Source organism: Dipodomys spectabilis, unplaced genomic scaffold (genome assembly GCF_019054845.1).
Source record: "Dipodomys spectabilis isolate Male_0828 unplaced genomic scaffold, ASM1905484v1 ptg000321l, whole genome shotgun sequence".
NCBI classification, from domain to species: Eukaryota; Metazoa; Chordata; class Mammalia; order Rodentia; family Heteromyidae; genus Dipodomys; species Dipodomys spectabilis.
Window position 1 is genome coordinate 272,989 of NW_024870998.1, and position 22,554 is coordinate 295,542.

The window sequence follows — 22,554 nt, forward strand, 5'->3', positions numbered from 1 at the left end:
GGACCTGAGGTATTTTTCAGATTTTGGAGTATTTGTGTGTAGGTAGTAAGACATCTTGGAAACTCGTCTGTATCTAACATGCACCTAAACATAGGGCCTGAAGGTGATGTTAGACAACTTATTTTTAATTTTTTAAATGTTTTATTTTTAAATGTTTCATCTTTTAGCCTGGGGCAAGTCCTGGGGCTTGAACTAGAGGCCTCGCCTGGATGCTGTCCTTGAGCTTCTTTTGCTCAAGGCTAGTGCTCTACCAGTTGGGCCACAGCTCCACTTCTGGCTTTTTTGGTCATTTATTAGAGATAAGGAGTCTCCCCAGACTTCGCAGCTCAGGCCGGCTTTGAACCATGATCCTCAGATCTCAGCCTCCTGAGTAGCTAGGATGCCCGGTGAGTGGCAGAACTTCATGAGAGCAAGTCACACTGGGAAGGCCTGACTGGGCTGTCTAAGCCATCACCACCTGAAAGAAGCAAATGAGGCACATCACCAATCACATCTCACGTTGCCGGGTACCAGGGAGCGTGGCACAGCGAACCGCAGAGACCAGCTGAAGGCCTATCGCGCAGGTGTCCCGGACTCATGGAACAGACCTCACTGTGGACTGAAAGACTGAGCAAACACTGCATCCGGGGGTTTATCCTTCACAACACAGAGTAGTCACACTACATCCATGGCCACAGGCTGTGCATCATGGACTCAACCAGCTGTCCATGCAAACCACACACATCCATGGAGTCTTGTATGGAATCTGGAGATGATTTAAGGTCCCTAGAGGAGGGGTGCAAGTACCATGCCAACACTGCCCCCCTTATACCAAGAATTTCAACGCCCACAGAGCTTGCCCATCCACAGGGTCCTGGGTTCCCCCGTGGATGCCGAGGGATGACCACATACCCGCTCACTGTGTACCCACCTTGTAAATGGGGCACTGGAGCGCAGTGGTCCCACGAATCTCCCAAGGCCCCTGCCCTGATCTCAATCCTGGCTGTGAAGCAGCAGCTTAGCCCTTCCCCCCCTCCCCCCCTCCCTGAGATAGGCGGCCCCCGCAGAGGAAGAACCAGCTGACCTCTGCACCCAGAGGATGGGCACCCACAAACAGCTCACCTGCTTCCCACCAGTGTTCTACACAACTCGGTCACACCATTATCATAAAGGTGATGTGCAGAGGGGTGGCAGTTGTTTAAGTCTTTTTGGACAATGTCACCCTTCCCCTCACTCTCTCCCAGCTTTCCCTCCCCTCCCCACCCACAAGTTGTGTAGTTCATTCTCAACCATGTCTAGTAAGTCCACTGCTGCACCTGTTCCCTTTGTCCCTCCATTCTGACACAGGCAGTTTTATCCTCCACTTTGCAGGTGAAAAACTCACAACACTGGAAGGTTCTGAAGTTGGCCTAAGGTCTCAGTCTCACTGGTCAGGTGGTGAGGAGTCAAAGCAGAAGTCCAGAGGCTGAGCCAGCTCCAAAGGGGGGCACAGTGGACCTTAGGACTCAGGATGAGGGTGAGGGCCAGGCAAAGCAGGCATCTAGAGAGTGAGATTTAAGTAAGGGTGGGGTGGCCTGCCCGAGGTGTTCTGTGTGTGTGTGTGTGTGTGTGTGTGTGTGTGTGTGTGTGTGTGTGTGTGTGTGTGTGTGTACTGAGGAATGTCCCCGCAACCTGCCCGAGGTGTTCTGTGTGTGTGTGTGTGTGTGTGTGTGTGTGTGTGTGTGTGTGTGTGTGTGTGTGTGTGTGTGTGTACTGAGGAATGTCCCCGCAACCTGCCCGAGGTGTTCTGTGTGTGTGTGTGTGTGTGTGTGTGTGTGTGTGTGTGTGTGTGTGAGTGTGTACTGAGGAATGTCCCTGCAACCCAGCACCACCCAGCCTGCCTAAGGCAGCATAGTGCACAGAAAAGGACAGAGCAAGAAAGAGCCCGATTCGGGCTTCTCTCGCAGGAAGCCCAAATGCAGGCTCAAAAGATGACAAGGATACTTGCCACTGTACCAGTCCACAGTGGAGGGCTGGGCCTGGGCTGGGAGAAGAGCTCGTGCACACGGCGAATCTTCCCAGGCAAGAAGGATGACAACTGTGGAGACACATGTGCTGTCTGCTGTACCCGGATGCAGCCTCACATTGGCCCCGAGTGTGGCCTGGCCACAGCGAGGAGCAGGGCTCCCCGGAACTGCACAGGGAACCAGGAACACCGTTCCTGGCATTTTCCTCGGTGTTTTGCCTTCCTGTTTGTGGAACGGGTAAGCACAGGTTTTCTCCTGCAGTCTGCTGGGTGTCATCTGGTGTCACAGAACAGGTTTCGCTGTGCCAGTGGCCAGAGCACTGCAACTCGGCTCTGACTCCCTGGGCTTCCACCAGGGATCCTTCCAGCCTTGCCACCGGCGGCGGCTATGTTAGCCGCTGTTGGGCCAGCAGAGGTCACTAGAGGGGCACTGGAGGAGGAAGAGCCCTTTCTGGCTGTGGTATGCTTGCCTTCCTCCTCATTCCATCTGGTGCCACGAGCCAGGGGTCTTGCCCAGGGATAGTCAGTGACACCCCTGCGAGCCACTTCCCAGCGAGCCCAAGGCCACCCTCACCCGTGGAGACCTCTCAGCAGCCGGCCAGCAGGCCCAGCCTGCTGGCTCTGGACAACAGGCTCTTGACAGGCTTCCTGGAGAGCAGGATATATTGGGAAGGGGACAACTCCTACAGCTGGGCCTGAAGTTTCTCCCTTACCCATGAGCCTCCACTGGCTCAGATCGGCCAGTGAATTCCTCTGCCATTGGTTGAGCTCTAATCACACTCTCCAAACAGCTCCCCAGGCCCAGGAAGGGCCCCTCCCTCCCGCTCACTCCTCTTGGACAAGTTCCCCCCCTCCCTCCTCACAGCAGCTCAGTCCTGGGTAGCAGATGCTAATCCTGCATGCCCCCTTTCTTGCTCACTCAACCCACACACCTCCCGCCAGGCCTTCAAGGGGTGTCCAAGTGAATGCAATCACAGGAACCCTCTCCTGCACAGGCAGATTGGACAGGTGGCACTCCCACCACAGGGTGGGGCTGGTTCTTGTGACAAGCGCTCAATCACCATTGCCAGTGCAAACAGCAGCTGCCGGGAGCAGTTGTAAAGAATCTGTCCATTTCTTCTCCATTTTCACACATCACCAAGAGCTGTTTAGGATATCCTCTTAGGTATTGATCATCTGTTTAAAAGAATGCCAGGCTCAAAACTCTAATTCTAAATTACTCAGAGGCGGAGAAGGGTCTGTCTGAGGCCTCAGCTGGAGGCCGGACGGGGCAGAGTTCAAACTTCAGTGCCCAGAAAGGTAGAGGGACTTTCCGGTATACAGGTGTGGTGACCCATTGCCTGGAATCCTGGCTACTCAGTAGGAAAATAGTCCAAAGTCAGTGCAAGGAAAAGCATGAGACCCTATCTGAAAAACAAACTATAAAGCAAAATGGACTGGGCACATTTCAAGTGTTAGAGGCCGAGCAAGCCCTGGGTCCAATCCTCTGAAACACACACACACACAGTTTAATGATTAGTGTGTCTTTTGTCTTATTAGTCTATTGCTGCCGACTTGTTGTCCTAAGTGTTTCTTGATTGCTTATTAATGTTAAATTCAATGCTCACCTACACCCTGACACCCCGTGAGGCGGTACGTTCTTTAAAGACCATCTGAGCTAACAGCTACCCAGACTAAGGCTCCCTGGGATGGGCGCGCTGCCTCTCGTGATGGCTCTGCCACCTCCTGTTCACCACGGCCTCTTCCTTCCTTGTGACAACAGGCTTCTAGAAATGTGAAAGCCCAGGATTCAAAGCTGAACTGAGGCGTTACTGCATGCCCAGCCTCTCTTAACTTCCAAAGAAAGGGCATATGGAGCCCAAACGGTCAGAGCCTGCAAGTCCTTCACGTGGCCTTTAATCTACCTGGAAGTGACTTCCCTTCGGAAATCTGGGGCTGTGTCCTCACTTCTCCAGGTTCTAGCGTATATCCGAGAGCGGCACAGCTGCTCTGAGCCTGTGTTCTGCTGGGGAAACGTCACTGTAACGAGTTGGCAAAGGTCTCCCCTTTCCATCCTGTTACCATGGGGTTCACCCTCATCCTCAGAATTCTCAAATGACGTGCTCAAACCCTGAAGAGGTACAATGCTTCGCCGGTGTCTTCAGGTCTCTCCTTTGGAGTTTGTGTGTCTTTCTGCTCCACGTCCTGCCAGGAAGACAAGCGTACCGGAAGGCTGAACACTGCGCCCCTTCGGTTGTCCACGGGGCGGAAGGGCCGGCCACCCACCTGTGGAGGGCAGGCAGCCTGTGGGAGGAGAGGCTGCTTCTTGAGGAGGCTGTTTTGCCCCTCTCAACGACTCCCAGAAACCTGGAACTGCCATGCCTGAGCTTCTGGGCGTGCAGTCTCCTTAAATCCACATTTTGTTCTACAATACTGCTTCCTCAGGTGTTTCTAAGTTGGTTACAATTCACCTATTTTTTTTTTCTGAACTTTGTTACTGTTTTTAGTCACTCTAAAGAAGTATTTTATACTTATAAATAATAAATGCTGTCATTCCCATGAGGTAAGAAGGAACAGTGGTAAATGGCCATGTTTAACATACAGGTGGCAGGAAGGCAGTGTTTCTGTGAGAATCCCAGTGTCCAGCCCAAATCTCAAGAGTCCTTTTGCTGTAGATGGGAAAGAATGCCCTGGCCACACAAGCCCAACGGAAAGGAGCAGAGGCAGCCTGTGACCGAGCCCTCCTTTCCTCAGCCCAGGAGACATGGAGAGGGGCTCAGGGGTAAGAAATGGAGAAAGGACCTGCAAGCAAGTACAGCGGACACGCCCGTGAACCACTCAGATGAATAAGTATCTTTATTCAGCTCATCCATTCACTGTGGGGCTTGCCCCACATCCCCACACCTTCACCCTTCTCCTGGTAAACCATGCACATAAAACAGCAGGGCCAGAACGCAGCGCTTCCATCCCACCCCGAAGAATGCTGAACAATGCTAAAGGCTGGGAAGCTAGGAGCTGCAAATAGCTTTAGGGGCCCAATCTCTCCAATCCAGAAGCCACACCACTAAGTGAGAAAGGCTGCCAGACAGTGTAAGACCAATGTCCGGGGGCATTCTAGAGCCCCATGTCCCCTGGGTCCCTGGAAACCATCCAGAGTCGTCCCTTCTTCAACTGTGCACACCCAGACTTCACATGGTCAAGAAGCTTCTACTCATCAACAGACACTGACTACCACATCCTTAAGGCATTGAGAGGAGGGAATTAGACGGTAATAATATTTATTAAAGTTATAATGTATCAAAATGTCCACCATACTTTGGAAAACTCTTAAATTAGGCACAAGAGCAAAAGCAGTGCTGACCCCAGCCATTGCAGACAAACACCTACTCAGACCAAAGCAGGACGGGAAATGGAGGGTGGGTGGTAAGCATCCAATTCAACATGTCACTAGGCTCAGGCCCCAGTGCAGGCCGACCCTGACCAGGCTCAGCACCCAACACAAAGTGGGGGCTTTGCAGACCCCTCAGGGAGGAGCAGGCCCTACCAGCTACAGAACAGAAGCAAACTCAGTTCTGTAAGTGCCAGAGAGCTACTGATAAATGTCATGCTCATACCAGATTTATGCACACTCATGTATCTAGACTGATCTTGAGTTCAAAACAGCTTAAAAAAGAAATGCACCTGAGGCATGCCAGACACTGAGCAATACATGTTAAGGCAACACAAGTCTGCCCCTTCTGCCCCCTCCCTCTTTCTCTCTGCTATCCTGGATTTATGGTACAGTCCATATATCACTGTGCAAATCGAAGTCTGGGCTGCTTCTGGGGTAGGATGTTAACCCCACTAACCATGCACATCAGCACAGTCACTGCCCACTAAGGGAAGTGGGGAGGAGGGGAGTCAGGCTAAGTGAGCAAAGAACATAAAAAGGAGGTCTGGTGGTCAAAGGAGGCACTTCTTCCCAGCCGGCAGAAGTCAGGACTGGTCAGAGTGCCCATCCAGCAGTCGCCTGCAGCCCTGGCACCAGCAGCCTCACCCCTGGTGCCATAGCCAACGCTCAGGCTGCCACAGACTGCCAGGGCCTGAGCACCTCCTCACTGAGAGAGACACACTAGCTTCCTCTGAGCGGCTCCAGGACTGCGCCCCACAGGCCCACAAAGGATGTCTGAGCTTCTCAGGCCGTGCTGTGATCTCAGGCAGAGGGGGCAAAAGTGCTGCAACACCCTTCACCAGCACCCAGACTAAGAACCCAAGAATCTCTCACCAATGCGTCAACATACACTACGTGATTTCATCAACCTGCAGACTTAAAGAGAAATCCCAGAGGAAGGGCAGCCAAGGAAAAGCACGACCTCACTACCACCTTCGCGCTATAAAAAGAATGGCATCATCCAGCGAGAAAGGACAGGATCTCAGAATAAAGTAGATGCTGTCCTTTTGTGTTGACCACGACGCCCTTCCATGTCCTGCCTGCAGACTGCGCCGTGACTCCAGCTCCTCTACAGGGCACACGGCCCAGCCCCGTCTCCAGGTCAGTGGAAGCACTTCCACTAGGAAAGGGACAACAGACAGCAGTACCCATGTACTGGAGACGGCTCTGAACCAAGTGCTGTGTGCACGGCTTCTTGTAGGACCTCATCAAAAAGTGTAGGAGACACTGGGCGCTGGTGGCTCAGGCCTGGAATCCTAGCTACTCAGGAGGCTGAGATCTGAGGATCGCGGTTTAAAGCCACCCTTGGGCAGGAAAGTCTGTGAAACTCTTATCTCCAATAAACCACCAGAAAACCAGAAGTGGCGCTGTGACTCAAGAGCTGAAGAGCTGAGGGACAGCACCCAGGCCCAGAGTTCAAGCTCCATGATCGACAAAAAAAAAAAAAAAAAAGAAGTGTGAGAGACACAGTGGAAAGTGCTCCCTGCGCCCTGAAGGCAGGAGGCAGCAGCAGCGCACAGGCAGGAGCACGCTTGCTTTCTGTTGTGTGCCGCTGCTTCTTTCATGAACTTTTATGGGAAGACTCCAGATGGCACATGAATGCCTGGAACAGAGAGGGAGGTGGAGATGGAGTTCAAGTAGTAGTGCCGAGCTAAAGGAGAAAAAGCTACTGAGCCCAAGCCCTGGTGCCAGCACACGCACACGCGCACTCGCACATGCACGCACACACACGCACACACACACCCCAAGTCTGACAACAAACACAGTCAACATCAGAAAATGGCTCATTACCTGTTCAACAAGTACTCTGGCCTAACAGCTAACAGCCCCTCCAGCATGGCTGGTGCACCTGTGGGTCGCTCAAGCTTCCCCATGATCACGACCAAGCAAGCATTCTGCCTTTAAACTCTTTTCTGAACAAGGCAAAATAGAAATAAATAAATAAATAAATAAACAAACAGTAACAAGTGAAATGAAAAGTCATAGAATATGTGACACCAAGGGCCTTCTGGGAAGGTAAAAGCTAGGACTCGGCTGACCTGAAATGTTAACACGTGCCCAGACTCTGCCCCCGCCACCTCACTGCCCACAGTGAGGGCTGCATCAGGCCGGCAGCTGCCCCAGGGGAGAACAGCCAGACACATGCTCCTGGAATGCACTCCTCCCTCTGGACCACTGAGCAGCTCTCTGGGGCCAGCTCTGGACAGGGGCAGCAGCCTCAGCAAGCACCACTATGTGTCCTTGCCAGTGGGATGTGGGCATCAGGCTGGGAAACATGAGTCATGAAGTGCTCCAGTGCACAAGGATTCTGCCTTATCCTAGACCCTCCCCTTGACGGCCCAGGACCAGGGGCACTTTGGTAAAGTGAATCACTAGGAACAAGAAAGAATGACCATAGTCAGCTACCAATACTGTTTTCAGCTGTGACATTTCAATAGTCAGTGAACCTCAAAGTGTAGGGTTTTGAAAATCCTAGCAGAAGAGATGCTGACCGTGGTCTCCCCACGTGAAAAGCTGTGGCCTTGGCCAGGTAGAGAACAGCACACACCCACAAAAGACCCAAAGCAGGCCTCCAGCCCAGCTCACCCACGCCCAGACACATCAGTCCCTGGTCAGGCCGAGGCAAGGCTCAACTTCAAGGAACAATCAGAACAGTCTTTGAGAGCCATAGGAAATGGGTCCACACCCTTGAAGGAAAGACACAGCACCTGCCTGACTCACCAGAAGGCCTGAGAACAGACACCCTACCACCAAGGGCAGAGGGCAGCTTCTGCTGCGCCAGACTATGGCAGGGCTCTCCTGGAGAAAGCCTGCTTTCCCCTCCCCTGAGCCAAAGGGCAGGACTGAGAAGCCTAACCAGGAAAGCAGCCCCGAGCTCAAAGTGGAGTGAGGAGTCTCACTCCTGAAAGCCTCCAATGTAATCTGCATGGCTGGCCGTCCGCAGGGAGGACAGGCCCTCGGCGTGCTGGTGCGCCTGTAGCCAGGGCGAGCTTCCGCACCACCACCCCACCTCCCAAACAGCAAGTCCCAGTCCCACCCGAGTCCACAGACAGCAGTAACCCCAAGCTCTGCAGCAAGCAGCCCTCATCATTCCACACCTAGGCAGGCTTTCTGACCTCAGTCAGACCCAAGCCCAAGCCCGGTCCAGGCCTCAGGAACCCAGCTCACACTCAGACACAGTCCCGGCCTACAGCCACATCCCTCGGCTGCACAAGCGCTCCAAGGGCTCTTTCTCCTCAGGACCCCCTGACAGTTCTGCTCCTCTGGCCCTAGCTCCAGCTCTAGGAGGAGAGGGGTCAGCTCAGTGTTCCTGCACTCCTACAACCGGGGGCTGGAGGGTGTCGGAATTCTATCCTGAAACCCAGAACATAAAGGCCAACCACTGCCTGTGCCAGCAGCATCACACAGACGCTAATAATTAACAGAATTACAGATCTGAGATCTCATTCCTAAACATTTCTAAAGTTTGGAATCACCAGAGAACCACAGGCACAGAGAACCAGAGGCTTCAAGAGTTCACTGGAAACAGCAGCGGTCCCCGGCCCACCTGCTAATGACCCTCTCACCTGGATTCATAGTGCTGGGTGGAGAGCAAGCCTCCCCCACACAGCCCGAAGCACCTGCAGTAACATGTCATCTCTCCCATCTACCTCCAACCCTGGGAACACCAGGAAAAGACTTCTGGCATCACCGCTATCCCCTTTCAAGACTCTTGGAGCAGCTACCATTTAGGATCCCACAAAGGGAAGAGCAATCAACCAGTCACCAGACGTTTGGTCTATGAACAAAGCTTGGAAGCACCCAGGAGACCAACTTAATTTTCCACCTCTTGGTATGTGAGGAACTGAAGAGAATGTCTCAGCAGTCATCTTCCATTAGAACTGGCAGTGAATGCTGTTGGGAAAAGTCCTTGGTCTACATGCAAGCAGTCATTTACTGCTAGTTCATGTAGGCCTCCAAAAATCTATCACTGTCTGGAAACTCCCTGTCTGGAAATCAAACAACAGAATAACCCAAGCTCTGTTGGTGTGAGAACAGGTGCTATGTTGTGTGATGACACAGCACCCTGAGCTCCACACACTGAGACTCAGATCGCACGTCCAACCATCCTCGAGTGAAGACAGCTCACAGGAGAGAACACTGTGGTGGCAGGAAGGAAAACAAGCTAGCAAGTTCACAAACTGCATTTCAGCCCCCCACCTGTTTCGGTGTTTTTTGTTTTTTGGGTTTTTTTACTAAAATCTTGCACTTCAGATATCAGGCTTTAATAGAGCAATTAAATAGTAAAGTAGAAAAATAAATAGAAGCATGGTTCTGGAAAGTGCTAAGACTCTTCCCTACTTGGGGCTATCAACAGACCTCCAGCTCAACCCACACTTCACACATTTCATGGCCCGTAGCATTCATCTGCAAGGGCAGAAAGAGAGGTTTTCAAAGACCAAAGTTCTGTATGAGCCTTTCGCTGACAATGCCCCAGCACCTGAGAGAGGATTACAATCCACAAGGACAAGGCCATTTCTGCTTCTCCAACAGCTAAGGACAGGTGGCAGCACAGGACGTGGCTCACGAGCCAGCGGTGTCAACCCTTCCGGCAGAGTGGCCTCTTCTTCACTGCAGTAAGCCACCACAGCTGAACTCTACTCATGGAGAAGGAACCTCTTTATGGGGTCTGGCAGAGGTAGCGAGGGAATCAAGTGAAGTCGGTATTTGCCAAGAGCTCTTCTCACAGTCACGCGGCACAAACTCAGCAAGGTCCTGGGTACACCTGGAGAGCCATGGAAAGAAAGGGAGACAAGAAGGTTCATTTCCATGCCAGTTGTGCAGGCCAAGGCTGGCTGTGATGGTCAGCACTGCATGACTGTGCACACCAACCTCTTCGTCTGAGCCAAAGAAGCAGGTTGTGAGCAAAGTCATGTTGCCAGCTCCTCTGGCTTATCTCCTCCTCTGTGAGTTTCTGGCTCTAGAGCAAGTGGGAGCAGCAGACCACCACCCCTGGTCAGTCCCAGAAGGGTCCAAGGGAGTGAAGGGGCACAGACTGAGCAGTACAAAAGCTCCAGGTCAGAAAGACGCAGGCAGGGCCCGGACAAAGAGTCTACCGGTACACCCTCACAAGCAGAAGCAGCGTCATTCTACCAGCACACTCCTACCTCACTATTCACCCACACATGTTCCGGTGAACCGATTTGGGCGAGTTCAACAAGGGAAACACTGGAGTTAATGTTCTGTTGGAGGTTAACACATTCAGGAAGAAGCTGTGGACTCGGATGCCCTAAAACTCCAGGCAGAAAATGAGATGCAGACCACAGAGGACACAGGCTGACTCTGAACCCCAGAGAAAGCCATGGGAAGAGAGCCACATCACCATCAGCTCCAAACTCCACTGACTTTTTCTTTTTTTCTTTTGAGGGGTTGGGGCGGTACTAGGGTTTGAACTCTGAGCACGTGCTCTACTACTTAGGCCATAATGCTTTGCACTTAGTTTGGTTTTCAGGCAGGGTCTCGTGATAACTCTTGCCCAAGCTGGCTTCTGATCTTGACTCTTCCATCACCATTTCCCGAGCAGCTGAGATTACAAGCATGTACCACCACCTGATTTAAAAATTCCTTAGTAAACTCTTTCTTCAAAAATAAGCAAACTCTAGATTTCATTCTAATAAAAACTGGACTTGTCATTATTATATGACCCAAATGAATGGTAGTTGAGTGGGACTGAAGGAAGGGAAGCGAGGAGCCCGAGAAAGCGGGGATGACTACTACACTCCTTTAAAGCCTATGGAAAGCCTGGAGCAGCAGCAGCTCATGCCTGTAATTCTAACCACTCAGAGGTCAGGAGGTCAGGTAGAACCATTCTCAACAACAGAAGGTGGGCACAGTGGTTGATGCCTGTCACCCCAAGCACACGGGAGATGTAAGCAGGAGGTCACAGCCCAGACTGGCCAAGGAGTACACTCAAGACCCCACTGAAAAAGTAACTAAGCAAAAAGGGCTGGGGGTGTAGCTCAAGCGGTAGAGCATCCGCCTAGCAAGTGAGGACCCCGCAGCTTCTCTAGCACCTCCTCCCTCCTCCTGCGCCAAGGGGCAGCAAGGGGAGTATGCAAGAAGTCGTGGTCTCTAAAAACCTAAGGCCACAAATAAGAGCAAAATGGTACAGGGAATACAACTTCAGGAACTTGGAAAAACATACATATACTTTTATACTTTCCTGATGTCAGCTCTTGGTGCTTAGGAACTGCAACACAGACCAGTCTGAACAGCTATTCTGGAAAACTGCTAGTCTTAACTAAAGAGTTTGATCAAATGCTTAATGAGAGTTTGTTCCCTTTGTCTTTAAGTAACTCTGCATCTTATTGAGTCAGTCAAGACAAATTGCAGGTGAAAACTGAGCCCCGCACTTACTTCTGGCCTCTTTAAAGACCTGCAAGGCCTCCGGGTCCGCCTTCCTTCTACCCCTGGACTCTGGGCCCAGTGATTCCCACTTCACCAGGTTCAGGTTGGCTCCAAACTCTACCAGAAGACTCACAAAGGCTGCCTCACAGCCGTGACGCAGGACAGCATCCATGACACACGCAGGAGAGCCCCGGTAGAACTCCTGCGTGTTGACGGGGCCATTGCAGTTGAAGTCAGGATTTGCCCCTGCCTGCAGGAGCAGCCTGAAACACTGCAGGTTGTGGTAGGCTGCGCTGATGTACAGGGGGCAGACCACCAAAGAGGTGAGCCGCCTTGAGAAAGGGGGCTGGGCGTCAGGAGTCAGGTGGTGATTGATATCAACGTCGGCCCCATATCTGCAGAAGGGAAGAAAATCAGGTCTTGCAAAAGATCAACCACAGTTACCAACAGGGGACTAGCTGGCTCATCCATAAGCAGCAGCACTGTACAGCTATGAGAAGACAAACCACAGACCTTGGAGCAGGGAGAGAACAGGTCAAAGAAGACAAGGCTGGCAGCTGGGTATTTTTAACACCCCTTGTTTCACAGATGGACCCAATTGTGTGCCTATCTGTGTCATTGTGGACTCCCAGCTCAGTGATCCTCCTTTTCAGGCACAGTCAGCACCGGACTCACTACTAACAGGCTGACAGCAGACAACAGCATCAGGCTCACTTGCAAGGGCCTCAGGTAGGGCAGCTGGTGGGCAGGCAGCATCACACGGCCCTACACAGCCACACACACTCTTCAGGGAGATAACCCTGTAATCCTAGGTCTGCATCCCGACCCCAAAGGATAGCCCAGATGTGAGAAACCCAATCTCACACAGGGCAGACACTGGGCCACCATGGCCTGTGTCTACAAGACCCCACAGCACAGCATTGCCTGTCATGCTTTCAAAGATGTCCAAATGCAGGGCCATCCAGCATGCAGAGCTCTCCCAGACCAATCACTTTTCCTCCTAACAGTGGTTAGTCAACTGGAGAGGACAGAGTCCTGGCAAAGCGAGCAGGGTACTGGCTAGGGACAGAAGTGGCTGTTGGGCACAAGTGGAGCCCCCGTGGTGAGGAGGCTTGTGTGGGAAGGGGAGCAGCAGACCTGTTTCTTGTGAGGGACTGGCAATAGATTAAGAGAACCAGATTCCTTACTGCTGAAAAGGAGGATAAATCTGGAAGAAAGAAGAAACTAGGATGCACCCCATGACATTAGACGGGATGGGCTGACTCAGGGACACATGGAAACAAAAATGCAGTAGATACACTGTATCTACTTGGAGAGAAGAGTGAAAACAGCCTCCCTCCTGGGCTTCTAATTCTCTTTTTCGTTTGTGTTTGCTTTGAGCCAGGGTCTTCCCGATATAGCCCTGGTTGTCCTCAATTTCTCAGTCCTCCTAACTCAGCCTCCTGAGAAGCGTGATTACAGAAGCTCAACACCAACCAGGCTTAGATCTTGGTTTCTACATACCATCCTTCACTGAAGGAAACTAGAACTCACTGAAGAAAGCACCCATTCCAGAGGTGACAGAGGCAAAATCTAAGTTGGGCGTTACACAAGAAAACAAGAAACTCAGAAAAATGATAGGGACAATGCAAAAGGCCACAGAGCTGGCTCAAAGCTTCTAAAAGTGGCCAAATCTGAGACGTTCTGATCATAACAGTGGACTCTAAGTTGCTGGACACTCTAAGAAACCATGACTCTACCAACAAACAAATTAGATTTTGAGACGAGGATCAGGATATACCGATGGCTGTAAGAAATCTCTCCACAGAATGCTAATTTCAGAAAGAGGGAAAACTAGCAGACATCAGCTTAGTAAGAGCAAATGTTAACACTGCAGTCTGGGACAAGCTGAAGTCATGTGCAACCTGAGCGGAGGTCATGAGAACCTGAGCCCACTTCTGCCCCGATGAACCTGGCTCCAGGTGAGACCTCAGCACCCTGCACCTGTTTTCCTGAGTTATCACTGGCCCAGGACAGTCCTGGGTTATCTCACAAGCTGTCTAATTACCTGAGCATTCACTTGAAATACGTAAGAAGCAGTGTCAAGGGGACCCAATGGGCAGGTTCAGTTGAGAGGAAACAGCATCGTCTCCCCAACACTCGTAGCCAGCAATCAAAATCTGGAATGTCTCCTCAGCACTCCCAGCACCCAGAGCCTCCCCTGGAAACAAAGAACTATTTTTGGGCAGCACGGGCTGAGCACAGTCATGGACCAGCAAGCCCACTTCCATTACAAACATAAACAGCACACACTCCGAGACATCATCAGTCTAAACACATGAAACCACCCCAACGTGAGGCTCCACCACAACCAGTGCTTCCTTCCCTTCTTATTCTTATGCACATTCTTCTGGAATGCTCATAATTTGGGGCAATATAACAATCTGGTTTTAGCTGAGTTCTAAACTATGTGTAACACAATGGATGGCATCCAGTTATTTTTAAGCCTGAATATTGTTCATATTTCTGACAAGGAACCAATTAGACAACTCAATAAACAACACAAGATAGGGCCAAAACGATAACCAAAGGTAAGTTAACAACCTTGGAAGTTTACATTGTTAATCAAAAAATAAAAGTAAGTGTACATCTCAAAAAGTTAGAAAAAAATACATCTAAATGAATTAGTTAAGCAGAAAAATAAAGAGAAGTAATAAGGCTTAAAAGCAGCTCTTTTAAAAGACCAGTCGGAAATGTAAGTCCTCTTAAGAAATCTGACTGTACAGAGGGCAAGCTAACCCTGAGTGGGGAGGGAGGAAGGGCCTCAGAGCCTCAGGACAGCGGGCAGAAGCACTGCAGTACTGACCTGATGAGAGCCTTCAGTAGGTCAGCCCTGCCCACTCGAGAGGCATGGTACACCGGGGTACTGCGGTGATGCCGGCTTCCATTCGGGTCGGCACCAGCTTCCAGAAGGATCTGTGCACTCTCCAGGTGCCCGTTCACCACAGCCACATACAGGGCAGTCTGCCCCTTGACATCCACCAGGTCCACCTCGGCCCCTTTGCGGATGAGGAAATCCACGCAGTTCCCGTGGCCTGCTGTGGCTGCAATTCGCAGAGGCGTGCACGGGAGCCAGCCACAACACCAGACAGACTTCTCATTGATGCGACTACAGGAGACACACAAACATGTGAGGCCATAGGACGCAAAAGAAGACTGCTGCCTTTACCACTCCAAGGAAAGTGCTCACCTAGGCAGCTGGCCCTGAATTTAACAATGCTTCCATCTATGTTCTGCTTTCCAAAGTGTAGGCACAGCTTTCCCCTTCGGGCCCTGGGCTGGCGGGTGGGCGGGCACTCATTCATTAGACATGAGGAACCTGAGACTCAGGCAGCATGAACAGCATTGGCACCCACATTTCTAGTTGGATTTTTCTCATTTGCGTTTCCTAACCTACATGCCAGAGGACGTTCCTGTACAAAGCAGGAAGGGTCTGAGGGATGGACACACTCACCTGGGAAGCAGCAGAGGCAGAACCCTGAGGCCCCCTCACCAGTGACCACCTGAAGGCCACTATGCTCCCCACTGACCCGGCCCCAGCCAAGGGGAGACATGAGAAACCAAGACGGTGGCACAGGACCTATATTTCTGGCGAGCAGGAGCAGCAAACTCCTGGCTCAGTTCTCAGGCACAGTCACGTGAGACACAGCAACCAAGCTGGCTCACATCTACCTCCCAATGGAATTTATACCTAAGTTTGGAAGCCAGAGCACTGAGCCTTGGGAATATGACAACAGCCCTTGGCCTGTCTCAAAGAGGCCAAAACAGTCAGAAGCCCCCAAGAACTTGCTGCAGAGAAACAGCAACAGAAAAATGTCTTAAAGAGCCAGGAAAGTCACTGAATCTGAGTTTAAGGAAAAACAGAGAAAAAGGCTGGACATGATGGCTCAAGCCTATAATTCTAGCTTCTTGGGAGACAGAGATGGGAAATTACAGTTCAAGGTCAATGCCAGACCCAGACCCAGACCCAGACACTCAGACACTCAGACACTCAGACACACACACACACACACACACACACACACACACACACACACAACACACGTACGTAAGCTGGGCACTGGTGATTCACACATATAATCCCAGCTAGTTAGGAGGCTGAGTTCTGAGAACCACAGTTCAAAGCCAGTCTGGAAAGTCTGTAAGACTCTTATCTCCAATTAAACACCAAAAAAGCCAGAAGTGAAGCTGTGGCTCAAAATGGTAAAGAGCTAGCCTTGAGCAAAAGACCTCAGGGACAATGCCCAAGCCCTGAGTTCAAACCCCATGATCAAAAAAAAAAAAGTTTCTGAGGCTCTATCTCAACTGACGATTGGGCACAATAGCAAGAATCTGTTACCCCAGCTACAAGGGAAGCACACTGGCTGGGCACAGTGCCACAAACCTATCATCCCAGCTCCACAGGGAAGCACATAAAATGAGACCTTATCTAAAACTAACCAAAGCAAAAAGGCACTGGAGGTATATTCAAATGCTAGAGTGCCTGACAGGCAAGTGTGAGGCCCAAAGTTCAACCCCTAGTACTACCAAAAAATAAAAGAAAGGAAGGAGGAAGGGGGAAAAAAGAACCTTGGAAAAGCAATATGGATCTCTGTAAAGTCACTATTCTACTGCTACATCTGCAAGTTTAATGAAGGTTTCAGAGACTGGAAAAACTTTCTAGTGAAATAATGCTAAGACACTGACGGATGAGAAAGGGCCACGCTCTATGGACCACTGGAAACCCAGCCTCACAAACCAGAAGTAGGAGCTTCAGCATCACAGCAGGGCTCCTATCATCTGCTATCTTAGTGCCCGAGGAGGAGCAGAAACACAGCTAAAATATGGAGGGACTTGGGGGTACAGCTGGCTTTAAAATCTCATCAGGGGCTGGGAAGGTGGCTCAGTGGTAGAGCACTTGCCTTGCATGCCTGAGGCCCTGGGTTCAGTTCCTCAGCACCACATAAGCAAAAAGAAAAAAAGCCGGAAGTGGCGCTGTGGCTCAAGTGGTAGAGCACTAGCCTTGAGCTGAAGAGCTGAGGGACAGCGGCCAGGCCCAGAGTTCAGGCCCCACGACCGGACCAAAAAAAAAAAAAAACCTCATCGGGACTGCGGTCTTGGACATGCAAAGCCGTCTAGAACCACTCTAGAGAGAAGAAAGGCTGGTGGCCTCTCAGTGTCCCACACAAGACAGGGAAGAACAGGACTCCCTGCTCTGAAGGGAGGGCTAAGGCTGAGGACAAACAGGATTCAGCAAGGGAAACAGGCTGTGAGCAAGGAACAAGGGAGCTCATCCACCATATCCCTGGGGTGGGAGGGCACCAAATGCAAATAACTGAGGGAGGTGGATGAGGACACAGAGAACCACCTAAGCTAAAAGAACAAGGCGTCGACATGAAGGGTAAGGTAACAATGCTGCCTTCAGGAATAATACTGAGGAAGCTGAAGCCCAGAAAGAACCAGTGGTCAACAAAACTTCAAGAATCAATGAGGGGCAGGGGCAGGGATTCGAACTCAAGTCCCTGGGCCACGCTGTACTTGGCCATCCCCTACAACTCAGACCATACTTCCTCATTTTCCCTCCTGCATCTTCTGCATCTCACTGTGCTCCTCCCAGCATCAGGGTCTTTGCAAATGACCAGGAGTCCTGCAGCAGAGCCACGGGTCGTGTATGCGTGTCCCCCCCCTCCCCCGGCAGGGGGCTCACCTCCGGTAGCTCTCCTCCTGCAGCAGGCTCCGGAGGGTCTGCAGGTCCCCCACATAGGCTGCGTCGTGGAGCCTCGTGTCCTCACAGTGCTCCAGCGGATGGTCACAAAACTGCTCCCGCAGCCACTCCTTCAGATTGGGACCTGCGCTGGAGAAAGAGGCTCCTGACGGTTCAGGGAAATACCAAGGGTGACCAGGCAGGGTGCCATCCCCAGCAGATACCTCCTGCCCATGGCACTCTCCAATGCCCAAGAAATAAATCATAGGGAACAGCTGGCAAGCTTCCCTTATCAAACTAGCACACTCCTGACACCAACTCTGACAAGAATTTTTTTTTAAGGTGATGGGGCCAAAGCAACTACAGAATTAGGATTCTGCAAGATCCTAGACCAAGAAGTAGCAAATTAATTTAAAAAAAAGAAAGCACCAGCCAACTGCTGGTGGTTCTGTAATTCTACTCAGGTGGTTGGGATTTGAGGATGGCAGTTGAAAGCCAGCCCAAGGAGAAAAATCCTTAAGACTTATCTCCAATTAACTAACAGCCCCCCCCCCAAAAAAAAAGCTGGAAGTAGAGCTATAACTCAAGTAGTACATCACTAACTTTGAGATTAAAAAACAAAAAACTGCCAGGTGCAGGTGGCTCATGCCTGTAATCCTAGCTATTCAGTAGACTGAGATCTGAGGATTGGAGTTCAAAGTAGCTCAGGCAGGAAAGTCTGTGAGACTCTTTTATTTTTATTTTTATTTTGGGTCCAGTCGTGGGGCCTGAACTCTGGGTCTGGGTGCTGTCCCTCAGCTCTTCAGCTCAAGGCTAGCACTCTACCACTTGAGCCACAGTGCCACTTCCAGCTTTTTTCTTTTTGCTTATATGGTGCTGAGGAACTGAACCCAGGGCCTCAGGCTTGCAAGGCAAGCGCTCTACCACTGAGCCACCTTCCCAGCCCTTTGTGAGACTCTGATCTCCAACTAGCCACCAGAAAACCAGAAGTGGCGTTGTGGCTCAAGTGGTAGAGAGCTAGCCTTGGGCTGAAGAGCTGAGGGACAGTGCCCAGGCAGAGTTCAAGCCCCAAGACAAAAAAAAACCACACACACACAGGGACAACCACAGGACCAACAGGACCAAAACCATAATAACCATCCATCAAAAAATTCAGTATGGAAAAAAAAATTTAGTATGAGCCCAGTGCCAGTGGCTCATGGCTATAATCCTAGCTACTCTGGAGGCTGAGATCTGAAGATCATGATTCAAAGCCAACCCAAGTAGAAAAGTCCATGAGACTCATCTCCAATAAACTACTCAGAAAAAGCTGGAAGTGGTACTGTGGCTCAAATGGTAGAATGCTAGCCTTGAGCAGAGAGGCTCAAGGACAACACCCAGACCCTGAGTTTAAACCCCAGGACTAGCAAAATAAAAATGAAACTAGGATACAATTACTATAATTTATCCCAAGTAAGAACATCTTAAAACTGCAAGACTACAAAGGAAAGCGATAGCCACCTCCATCCATGCAAAGGGACATCTGAGAGCAATATCCAAGAATAGCCAAACAAGAGACACTGCTGCTCACAACACAGGGAGCCCCTGGGGTGCTGGTCTGGGAGACAACCACAGGCTGTCTGCAGAAGAAACAACTTACCAGAGAGGCTACTGTCCCCTACAAGTTCATGTGTTAAGACACATGGCCTCATGGGAGAACGCCTCTCCAGGGGACTGGGGTGTTTCTCCTGGGATAAGCACCTGATCCAGGGTCAGTTCATCTTTTAAGATGTGTTCGGTCACCCCCATTCATGTGCCTACCACTGCCACCCATCAGGGGCAACGCAGACAAGGGGAGGGGACCGTCAGAGCCTGTGCCATGCTGTGTGGAGTTTCATCCTACATAAACTTCTTTTAAGGAAAACTAAAATGTATGTATATAAATATAAAGCAAGCCCTATAAAATGAAAGACTGCATTATGCAGAAAGAGATAAGAAGATTCAATGTTAGGAGGAATTTTAGATTTATCAACAAATGAAGTTTAAGCAACCTCTTTAGGGTTTGATATCAAATATGACAAAACTATCCTAAAGTTTATTTGGAAATGTAAATTTGAAAGAATAGCTTTTCTGTTGTTTTTAATAACAGTAATGGGGAAAATGCTTATTGATACAAATCTCATCAGAACTTTTTAAAAACAGATAAATTCTCAGGAAGACTTTAGCACAAATATCCTAATTTGTGATAAATGTACATCAAAATCAAAGAGGAGGAAAGCATATTCAGCAAGTGAAGCTTGTGCCAGTAAATTACTGTTTGGAAATAACTGAACTTTCTTTCATTCACACCACAATTTGGAAAAAACTGAGTCTTCAAACAAGAAGTCTAAGGAAGTGTGTGGAGAGAGCTGCATGGACGGATGTGTAGGTAGGCAGGCTGCTGGGATCCAAGTTTCCACCCTGGCAGGCAGCCCTGCCGTGTTACCACGCAGCAGACCACATCCCTCCACCCGTGGCTTCTTCCAGATGGCGACGTGAAATCAGCTCTCCTTTGAAGAGCTACGGCAGCCAAGACCTGGCCACAGGGGCCATGGGGTGAGGAGTACGTTTGTCCTGAAGGCTGTCACAGGCCGGTGGCAGAGGTAAAATGCAACAAACACCTCGATGGCACCCCACCCTCAACCAGCCCGCAGCAGACGGGTGGGGAGCACGGCGCGGGGAGCACCGGGCGGGGAGCACGGCGCGGGGAGCACGGCGCGGGGAGCACAGCGCGGGGAGCACCGGGCGGGAAGCACCGGGCGGGGAGCACGGCGCGGGGAGCACCGGGCGGGGAGCACGGCGCGGGGAGCACGGCGCGGGGAGCACCGGGCGGGGAGCACGGCGCGGGGAGCACGGCGCGGGGAGCACCGGGCGGGGAGCACGGCGCGGGGAGCACGGCGCGGGGAGCACCGGGCGGGGAGCATGGCGCGGGGAGCACGGCGCGGGGAGCACGGCGCGGGGAGCACCGGGCAGGGAGCACCGGGCGGGAAGCACCGGGCGGGGAGCACGGCGCGGGGAGCACCGGGCGGGGAGCACAAGGCGGGGAGCACCGGGCGGGAAGCACCGGGCGGGGAGCACGGCGCGGGGAGCACCGGGCGGGGAGCACCGGGCGGGAAGCACCGGGCGGGGAGCACGGCGCGGGGAGCACCGGGCGGGGAGCACCGGGCGGGGAGCACGGCGCGGGGAGCACGGCGCGGGGAGCACCGGGCGGGGAGCACGGCGCGGGGAGCACCGGGCGGGGAGCACCGGGCGGGGAGCACGGCGCGGGGAGCACGGCGCGGGGAGCACCGGGCGGGGAGCACGGCGCGGGGAGCACGGCGCGGGGAGCACCGGGCGGGGAGCACGGCGCGGGGAGCACGGCGCGGGGAGCACCGGGCGGGGAGCACCGGGCGGGGAGCACGGCGCGGGGAGCACGGCGCGGGGAGCACGGCGCGGGGAACACGGCGCGGGGAGCACGGCGCGGGGAGCACCGGGCGGGGAGCACGGCGCGGGGAGCACCGGGCGGGGAGCACGGCGCGGGGAGCACGGCGCGGGGAACACGGCGCGGGGAACACGGCGCGGGGAGCACCGGGCGGGGAGCACCGGGCGGGGAGCACCGGGCGGGGAGCACGGCGCGGGGAGCACCGGGCGGGGAGCACGGCGCGGGGAGCACGGCGCGGGGAGCACCGGGCGGGGAGCACGGCGCGGGGAGCACGGCGCGGGGAGCACCGGGCGGGGAGCACGGCACGGGGAGCACGGCGCGGGGAGCACGGCGCGGGGAGCACCGCGCGCCTGGGAGGCCCCGAGCGGCCGGGACCCTCCTGGGCGCCCCGCAGGGGCCGTCCCTGTAGAGTGGGGCGAGTTCACGGGCGGGATGGGACGGGAGACGAGGGCCGCGAGGGCCTGCCCGCCCCGCACGCCTCCCTCCCTGCCTCTCCCAGCGCCCGCCCGGCCGCACGCCCCGCCCCGGGCGGCTGGCGGCCTCCCCGGCCCCGCAGGGTGCGGCTGGTGGGGCGGACGGTTACCGACCAGCTCCACGAACGGCCCGCGCGCGGGAGCCCGGCCCGGCCCTCGCCCCGGGCCTCGGCGCGGCGCCCACGTTACCTGCGGGCCCCGGCCCTGCCCGTCCTGCGGGGCCGCCGCCCTCCGCCATCGGACCTCGGGCCCGGCCCCGGGTCCCGTCAGCCGCCGGCGACCCCGACAGGAGCGCGCCGCGCCGGCCGGCCGGAAGCAGCTCAGCCCAACACCACTTCCGGCGTCGCGGGCCGGCGGGCGCGACGGGGGCGTGGCTTCCGGCCTCTTGCGCTTCCGGGAGGACTGCCACTCCGTGGGGGCTGTCACTCCGTGGGGGGCTGTCACTCCGTGGGGGCTGTCACTCCGTGTGGGGGACTGCCACTCCGTGGGGGCTGTCACTCCGTGGGGACTGTCACTCCGTGGGGACTGTCACTCCGTGGGGGACTGTCACTCCGTGGGGGCTGTCACTCCGTGGGGGACTGTCACTCCGTGGGGGGGCTGTCACTCCGTGGGGGCTGTCACTCCGTGGGGGGGCTGTCACTCCGTGGGGGCTGTCACTCCGTGGGGACTGTCACTCCGTGGGGACTGTCACTCCGTGGGGGACTGTCACTCCGTGGGGGCTGTCACTCCGTGGGGGCTGTCACTCTGTGTGGGGGCTGTCACTCCGTGGGGGCTGTCACTCCGTGGGGGCTGTCACTCCGTGGGGACTGTCACTCCGTGGGGGACTGTCACTCCGTGGGGGCTGTCACTCTGTGTGGGGGCTGTCACTCCGTGGGGGGGCTGTCACTCCGTGGGGGCTGTCACTCCGTGTGGGGACTGTCACTCCGTGGGGGGCTGCCACTCCGTGGGGGCTGTCACTCCGTGGGGGGGCTGTCACTCCGTGGGGGCTGTCACTCTGTGTGGGGGCTGTCACTCCGTGGGGGGGCTGTCACTCCGTGGGGGCTGTCACTCCGTGGGGGCTGTTACTCCGTGGGGGCTGTCACTCTGTGTGGGGGCTGTCACTCCGTGGGGGCTGTCACTCCGTGGGGGCTGTCACTCCGT

The 22,554-nt window shown here is 53.7% G+C and overlaps 1 protein-coding gene across 5 annotated transcripts; it reads right to left on the reverse strand.

The window, feature by feature from the left end:
- Positions 1–241: 241 nt before the first annotated feature.
- Positions 242–21,695, reverse strand: Asb1 (ankyrin repeat and SOCS box containing 1). Of its 5 annotated transcripts, none has more exons than XR_006151344.1 (6): positions 21,604–21,695; positions 17,506–17,647; positions 14,626–14,928; positions 11,790–12,175; positions 9,874–10,158; positions 242–457 (listed from the first exon to the last, which is right to left on the reverse strand). XR_006151344.1 is itself a non-coding variant. In XM_042702348.1 (5 exons), exons 1-5 carry the CDS (start codon positions 21,650–21,652, stop codon positions 10,031–10,033), a joined length of 1,008 nt encoding a protein of 335 aa, XP_042558282.1. In that variant the 5' UTR covers positions 21,653–21,695; the 3' UTR covers positions 9,607–10,030. The 5 variants fall into 5 exon arrangements, 3 of the variants coding, with proteins under 3 accessions (XP_042558282.1, XP_042558283.1, XP_042558284.1); XR_006151345.1 differs by lacking the exon at positions 242–457 and adding an exon at positions 6,834–7,306; XM_042702348.1 differs by lacking the exon at positions 242–457 and having other exon boundaries at positions 9,607–10,158.
- Between the last annotated feature and the right edge of the window lie 859 nt (positions 21,696–22,554).